General features: G+C 47.4%; 1 protein-coding gene across 1 annotated transcript; it reads left to right on the plus strand.

Annotated features, from left to right (window-relative positions):
• Window positions 1–188: 188 nt before the first annotated feature.
• Window positions 189–8,002, plus strand: rab40c (RAB40c, member RAS oncogene family). The gene is made up of 7 exons (XM_088437896.1): window positions 189–452; window positions 1,943–2,104; window positions 3,598–3,658; window positions 3,916–3,976; window positions 4,045–4,122; window positions 4,570–4,792; window positions 5,163–8,002. Exons 2-7 carry the CDS (start codon window positions 1,963–1,965, stop codon window positions 5,435–5,437), a joined length of 840 nt encoding a protein of 279 aa, XP_088294022.1. The 5' UTR covers window positions 189–452; window positions 1,943–1,962; the 3' UTR covers window positions 5,438–8,002.
• The last annotated feature ends 67 nt before the right edge of the window (window positions 8,003–8,069 follow it).

Raw genomic sequence — 8,069 nt, forward strand, 5'->3', positions numbered from 1 at the left:
GAATATTCAATCGTGTTTATCGTTTTCACACTCCGTGCGCGTTTTGTTGACAAAGGAGCGTGATTGTCAGCAACATCAAACCAATGGTGTCTGATCCCTAAGGCTTCTCGAGGGTAGCAACCAATCACGCGAGTGAGGAGGCGGGCGCTTAAAGCTGGCCAAAAGTAACCCAGCTGCGATCTGTCAGGCATCCGCAGATCACACTCTGTCCTCGGCTTGTTTAAACCCATGGCCCGGTAGAATGGGGAAACATGGACGTTACGGATTGATACGACGGGGGATGCGCTCAGATTCCGAGTGGACGTATATAACTCCCCACCGCGGCGCTTTTCCTTGCAGCGCTCCCTTGATGTTGGCCGTAGGTGCGTTCTAGTAATTTTCGTAGCCGGGACGAGAGAACTCCGAGGCGGCCTGAAAATCAAGCAGACGTCGCTGGGGGTGGAGCTCGCCAGGTTAGCATCAGCTAGCTAGTGACTGCTAACACTGGGCAGTGTGTTTATTTTTAAGCGTTTACTCGATCACCTAGCTCGGTGTGGATGTGACAGGCGACGGGGGCACGGGACACTTTTTTTTTTTTACAATTATTTTTGTGTGGCGCCTACTCGATGACGTTGCCAAAAGTCCGAAGTCAGAGCGATTTTAGCATGCTAGCTTGTTAGGCACGGATAGCTTGTTGTTCCCTTGTTAATAATTAGCTGGTAGCTTCTCTTTGTCGCATGAATAAGAGGAAAAATGTTGCTTTGGTTTTGTCAAACAACCTAGTCTGCAAATTAGCGATTTCTGGAGGCTTTATACCTGCGAAAGTTCCATCAATGCGTGCTTTTTAGCGATGTAAATTCAACCTAATTGTACTGCATTCATTACTAGACCGCCTTCTCGCATTTCTTAGGACAACAAAGCGATATTAATTCAATCAACAGTCAAGTCTGCGCGAATGATGAACAATTACATGTTCCTGCAATTTAACCTTCGCAATTCACCACAACAAAAGCATCGATTGGTCTATTAAAAATATTAATAATAAAAGTAACTGCTACATTTGCAGGAATAAATTATATTGAGTTAGCTGTACAATAGAATGCTTTTAGCAGGTGTAGATTTGGAAGTGATGCTCCGTTTGGTGGATATAAATAAATATAAACAACAAAAATGATAGAAATGATAGTTTCACATGAGTGCAATCGGTATTGATATTTTCAGTGTGTTCTTGTTTTGAAAGCTTGCAGAGTTTTTAGTAACGCTGTCCCGAGGCTTTTTGTGAGCAACGGCTTTCCAGTGCATGGGTGTAAGATGAAGTCTCTAGAACTATATATTGCACTTGCATCGTATGACTGAAAATGAAGATGTAAAGAGGTTGTAAAAACCCTATTCACTAGACCAAGGATTTGTAAACTATGGCCCGGGGGCCTTTTGTTGCCCTGCGTCCATTTGTAAAGGACCTAGATCAGAGGTGTCGAAACTCATTTTTACGTGGCCCGCTTTGTCGTTATAGTTTCTGTCGGCGGGTCATTGTGACCATGAAGTCAAATGCATTTGACACATTTTGAAATCAGAGGTTGCGAAAAAAAAAACGTTCAAAAGGGGTATTGATAACAAAAATGATGTGTAAAATTTGCAGAAAACATGACTTGGCATGACATGACAATTGACGGTAACACAAAATTCCCAGCTTGCAATTTTTTGTTCTGTAAACATCCAATTGAATCTCTCGGTGAGTAAACGGGGCACTTATGTCCGGCTTACATGATTTTTTTTGTTTTGTTTCTGCAAACATTTGCAAATGGTCTCCTTGGCATTTGCCCTGACTCCAAAATGTTTGGGAAGCCCCGCCCTAATGTTCTCGTTTGCCTCCGGCACTTGTCGCTAGTGTCGAGTCGCCTTTATTTACAGATGACACTCGGGTGTGATGTTGCGATGCCCTCGCGGGCCATGTGATCAGCAGGGCTCATGTGAGAGGAGGCCATGGGCAGCCAGGGCAGTCCGGTCAAAAGTTACGACTACCTGCTCAAGTTCCTGCTGGTGGGCGACAGCGACGTGGGCAAGGGCGAGATCCTGGACAGCCTGCAGGACGGCTCTGCCGAGTCGCCCTACGCCTACAGCAGCGGTGAGCGCCCGAGACCGGGGAGCTCCCCCGACGCTTCGTTCTCCGGCCCCCGCGCCATCAACTCTTCAGTAGTGGGCCGTACCAAGTACCGATATTACTTACCCCGTTTCATACGCAAAATTTCACTCCAAAAAAACAGTGAAAGATTCATCGACTCCATTGTAATCTGCTAATCTTCTGCAAGCGGTCCACAAAAGCGATTTTGCTTCGATTAGAATACGTACAAAAATCCGGCGTCTCTCGCGACACGGCGGGAACTACTTCCGGCGGGCTAATCAGTGGCGGCGCTATAGGCTTTGGCAGATGCTCGGGAGGCCCACCTTCTGGCGCTGGTCCTCTCTTTCATCTCCCAGAATAGAAGCGGCGCCGGCGAGCGAGCGAGCACATCACACGAGCCGTCCGTCATCGCGCCGAGCGCTCTCTCTCCAACTCCGCAAAGCAATTAGCCCGCTCCACATGGAGCATGTTAGCTAGCCCACGCTAATTGCCCACACTCGTCACCCGTTACGTGTCGTCCAAAGGTGGAATTGTAGCAATATCTTCTACGAGCAAAAATGTTCTCTGCATAATTTTTTTTTCTCCCCAGAACTGGAATGAGCAGTCAAACGGCATGGCTCATCTCAGTTCTCGAAATTTGATGTAATGCCCCCATTGAAAATAAATAAATAGACAAATAAATCAAGATAGACCGACAGACTCACTGACTCTCTCAAATTTCACTTCCGCTTTGATTCCACCAACAAGTGACAAGCGCCATTCATCAAATTGCGCTCATGGCGGACGTTTTGTCAACACCGTCCCGGTCGGCGTTTGCTCACAATAAAAGCGCTCAGTCCGGTCGTAAAAACAGCCGTTGCCATTCGGGTGTGCGGCCTCGGGTCTTTCCTGCCGCCCGTGTGAAAAACCACCTCGACCGCTCAAAAAGATCCAGCCGGGGAACATGTCCCGACACGAAGCGGCAGGTGTCGTCAGACGGGTTTTCTGCTTTGGCTGTTAAACGAACCATTTGGAGGACAATTGAAATGTTGTTGCACTTGACAGGAAGTTGCCTGAAAAGTCGCATTGTCACATTCAAATGTTTTGCTGTAACGTCCCACTGAGAATTCTATTGAATAATCGGGTCTTCCGAGAAAAATGATCCACCACTATTGCATGACTTTTACATTACTCTCAGCAGCATATCTGGAAATATGGATGTGCTATTCTAAATGTAGCGCATTACGCTCACGACACATCCAGTGGAATGACCTTCAACTAAACGTAGGTCAACTTACATGCTGAAAATAAATATTGAGGCCTTGGACTTGTAAATGATGCGTAGATGGCTGGAAATGCCAAATAAAAATGTACAAATAAAATGAACTAAACAAAGCTCTGCACACCAACAATATAGCAGCCTCAACTAACCACATTCATGTTCTTAACTGCTTCAATTTATATGATTGTGCGGTGCATTGCGGGTCAAGTGACGCTCTTTGCCGTTCTTCATCCAGGCATCGACTACAAGACCACCACCATCCTGCTGGACGGCAGGCGGGTCAAGCTGGAGCTTTGGTGAGTGCGCGCCGCGCGAGAAGGCAAAAAGCCGTCGGGGCAAAAGGGCCTCCCTCCCGCCAGCACTTGTGTTTTCGCCGCCCGCTCCGCCTTGTTCCGTGTGAGCCTTTTGGTGAACGCGGGGCAAGCGTGGAAGCGTTTGAGCCCCCGCTCCATATGTGTTGCCTTCAGGGAGCGTCTGAAATCATAGCTTGCCGACCGCCCGCAGTGGCATGACGCCTTTTCATGCCCTCCCACCTTTCCTGTCCCCCTTTTAGGGACACGTCAGGACAGGGACGTTTCTGCACCATTTTCCGCTCTTACTCCCGCGGCGCTCAGGTGAGGCGCCGACCCGCGCGCGGGCGCTGACAAGTGGCGTTTTTACCTCCTCGCGCCTTTGCCGGCAGGGCATCCTGCTGGTCTACGACATCACCAACCGCTGGTCCTTCGACGGCATTGACAGGTGGATTCGAGAGATTGATGAGGTTCGTCCGTCCGTTCGCGTCGTCGCTATTTTTACAATCGGATTCCATTTGATTTAGCGCTAAAGCCTTGCAAAATATTTTTGGGAGTTTAAAGTGTCTTTACCAATTGTGTTTTATTTTGGACTGTACAGTATGTAATTATAAAGCATTAATGAAGCGATATTGATGTTGTACTAACCAGAATTATTCACAAAGGACCACTTAAATCAGAAGGATTACTCTTGAGCGTCTACCATCATTTTAAACGGAGGCTCGAAACGATTGCTCGATTCTTCAGCTTGTTCTCGTCTTCCTTCATCCGTCCACTTTTACGGCCTTTATTCTCTCTGAAATCAATTGTCAGAATTGAATGATACAAACGAGGCGAGCGTAATACATTGATGTCATTTGAATGGGGGAAAAAAAAAAGCATTGAGTTGATGTTTGACGTTTCGTTTGCGTTGTCAGCACGCGCCCGGCGTCCCGCGCATCCTGGTGGGCAACCGCCTGCACCTGGCCTTCAAGCGGCAGGTGCCCACCGAGCAGGCGCGGGCCTACGCCGAGAAGAACGGCATGACCTTCTTCGAGGTCAGCCCGCTCTGCAACTTCAACGTCATCGAGTCCTTCACCGAGCTCTCGCGCATCGTGCTCATGCGCCACGGCATGGAGAAGTTTTGGAAGCCCAACCGAGGTGAGCGGCCGGCCGCAACTTTTCGCTGCTGTATTTTACGTTGTCATATCCGTCCGAGGACAATTTAGTTACTAAATTGTCCTCGGACGGATATGTCCGACGCGCCTGCCGCGCGTGTTTTGGGAGTGTGGGAGAAACCGGAGGGAACCCACGCGGGCTCGGGAAAAACGCGCAAACTCCACGCGGGAAGCCCCGGGTCCGAACCGGGATCCCCGAACCGTGAGGGGGACGCGCTAACCGCGGCTGCGCCGGTTATGGCGTACATAATACGAAATTATAATCTATCCAGATGGGTCCGGATGAAGGCGCCCGTCGCCGAGTACTTGCTCCGGATTCAGTTCAATTGAGTTTTGGGAATGGTTTTTTTCAGTGTTCAGCCTGCAGGACCTGTGCTGCCGGGCCATCGTGTCGTGCACGCCGGTGCACCTGATCGACAAGCTGCCGCTGCCCGTGGCCATCAAGTCGCACCTCAAGTCCTTCTCCATGGCCAACGGCATGAACGCCGTCATGATGCACGGACGCTCGTACTCTCTGGCCAACCCGGCCGCCGCCTCCAAGGGCAACAGCCTCAAGCGCTCCAAGTCCATCCGGCCCCCCCAGAGCCCCCCGCAGAACTGCACGCGCGCCAACTGCAAGATCTCCTAACTCGCCGACGGGCCGGAGACATTCGGCGCCCTCCCCCGCTGCTACCGCCCGCCGCCGGTCACGTGAGACGCAAGCAAGGATTTTCTACTTCTTTTTTTTTTTTTTTCTATTGTTTTATTCTTTGTCCCGCGTTGGCCTCGTGCACCAGCGCATCGGGCAAAGCTTTTTGGGCTCCCACACAAACACACGAGCACTTTTCATGCGTTCTTCACACGCGCTCTCCTCAGCGTAAGCTCCATACACACTCCATTGATCGCCTCACGCGCACACACTCATACGCTCGCATGTTCCCCGCAAACTTAACGCGCCCACACACGGGCGTAGTGCCCCCCACGTACCCCGGCGCATCCTTGTGATGGGAGTTACGCAAGCTTGTCTGCAATTGTCTGGATTTTTCTTCAGCACTTCCTTTTTATTTAAGCTCCCTCGCTTTAGTTTGTAAGCTTTTATTTGAACTCGACTTTTTGACTGGCCTAATACTTGCACTGAGGTCCCATTTTATAGACCCAAACACCCGCCTCCCCCGTTTGCCTAAAATGATTTTGTGTACAGGAGTAGAAAGGTGGCGCTGCGCAAAGACGCCGTTCAGCCACGTTTTCTGCGTGACATTTTTTTTTTTTTAATCTCGCTCCGAAGCATGTCGACGTGTTTGTTAAATATTTATTTTTTACCGCGTCATCCGTAATTCAATTCACACTATCAGTTCGTGCGGGACAGCTGCGGACCGGCTAAGCACAAGTTCAACATTTTTCCGGCGGAAAACAGGCACTTTGTTCGGTGGAAGTATACAAGGCTGAATTGAGACTTCTTTTTGTTTCAGTTTGAACTCATTCACTAGCAGTTTGAGAGCTTTTTGACATTTTGAAGCCGCGCAAGATATGGTCTTCGATCTCTTATTTAAGATGTATGGATGCCATCTACTGGCGACTGTGCATCCTTCAAGTCGTTTTGCGATTTACAGCGGTGGCATCAAACGCTCTACTGCCCACCCATGCTGAAAAATGTGTTTACTCGTCAATGGCAGTGAATGAGTTTTGAGAAAACGTGGTGAAAAAACTGGCAAGCTTTTGCTGCGTTCAAGTCCTCTTGGAAGTGGTAGGAAACGTGACAGAGGAGAGCTTTTCCCTCCACGTATACCACCACAATGCATCTTGAAAAGCCGTGACCCAGCCAAAGTCACCAAGTGGCAAATATATCCCATCGCACAGATGCAGGAAAGGGGGCTTGGAGGCGCCCAATAGCTACTCTGGTCTTGCCGTAGAATGACTTCTTTTATTGCTTTAACTTAAGTACGCAAACTGCTCATTTTCAAAAAGGTCAAGTGTGTATGCGTAATATACACTGTATATTATTTTACACTTATCAAATGAGTTTGACACATCTGATTTACTCATTTAGGTTTTTTTTCTTGTCTTTTTTTTTTTTGCTCATTTTTGGCCGAGTGTAGCATCAAAACGAAGCCTCATGAACCACTTTATTTATTTATTAATAGTTCTCCTTTAGATGGCGCACCGGGTGAAACCCGCGGGCAGTATTTTATTTATAGGTGGCATTTATTTATTTGTTTTTTTGCGAGACTTGTGAGATTTGAGCAAAAAAACAAAACAAAAACCTGCCGAAACATTTTGACTAGTTTTTACATTGTCTGGCCATCCGTGTTGATTTTTTTTCCTCTGTAAAGGTGTAAAACAAAAACCAAATGCTGCCAAAGCTCATGCATTGGAAACGCATTAAATTCCCACTAGTGGAGTGACAAAGTATGAAAAGTGGTTGATGAGGCTTCATTTAGTCATCTGGAGCACACTGGCTGTGATGGAGCGCCCCGAGGCCGCCATCCCGCCATGAGAACGTTCCTGGCACAAGTGTGGGGCGTGTGATGGAATTTTGTGTTTGCAGCGACACTCCTGTTGTCAGGAATGTATTTCCTTCCTTCCTGCTCGCTACCGTTTTTCCAGCCCTTGGAAAACCAGGCAAAATCGCACATGCGCAAAATAACAAAAAAACATATCTTTAAATCATTCATGTTGTACTTACTGATCTTTCCTCTACCTGTGATGTAAAACCACCACTTTTTTTTTGGGTTCATTTTTGTTGTTTTCCAGTTCCTGATTTTGAATGAAGAGGAAGATAAATGGAACAAATGTTTGCGTGACACTCGAGTTTTTCAAATTGGTCTCAGCGCCGTTGCCAAGAATTCCAGTCGAGGTTTTCCTCTGTTGATGTTCAGGAAAAGGAAGATACGTTTGTGTTGTTATTGCTGACTAATGGACTAAAATTGTGTTTGTTTTCTTCAATCTTATTTTTGTGTATGCACGACCTCTTTTTCTGAGATTCTGAATGATTTGAGAAAAAGGGTGCGCGATATCAGTGTTGTAGAATGGACTTCAAACACTATTTTGGGGGGGCCTGAAAGCTGCTGAATCGAAGGTGTGAATGTGCGTGTGAGAGAGAAATAAGATGAAAAGGTTTTCTTTTTGTTTTTTTAAATTATTGATTGTACAGTTTCGACGCTGTGAGGGTTTGAAGAGACTTTTTCACAAATAAACAATTGAATGTTTAAGTTGATATGTGGACTCATTTGTTGTTGTTTTTTACTGAAACGTGCGATTATGTAAACAAAATATAGAGTGGA

Source organism: Hippichthys cyanospilos, chromosome 16 (assembly GCF_059441005.1).
Source record: "Hippichthys cyanospilos isolate Australia breed blue-spotted pipefish chromosome 16, RoL_Hcya_1.0, whole genome shotgun sequence".
In the NCBI taxonomy this organism is placed as follows: Eukaryota; Metazoa; Chordata; class Actinopteri; order Syngnathiformes; family Syngnathidae; genus Hippichthys; species Hippichthys cyanospilos.

What these genes read in the sequence shown, in the direction of transcription:
- rab40c (XM_088437896.1), top strand. Translation starts at nt 1,963, where the DNA reads ATGGGCAGCCAGGGCAGTCCGGTCAAAAGTTACGACTACCTGCTCAAG. An exon ending in CTTACTCCCGCGGCGCTCAG is followed by an intron (nt 3,977 to 4,044) that starts GTGAGGCGCCGA and finishes CTTTGCCGGCAG; the next exon opens with GGCATCCTGCTGGTCTACGA. An exon ending in GGATTCGAGAGATTGATGAG is followed by an intron (nt 4,123 to 4,569) that starts GTTCGTCCGTCC and finishes TTGCGTTGTCAG; the next exon opens with CACGCGCCCGGCGTCCCGCG.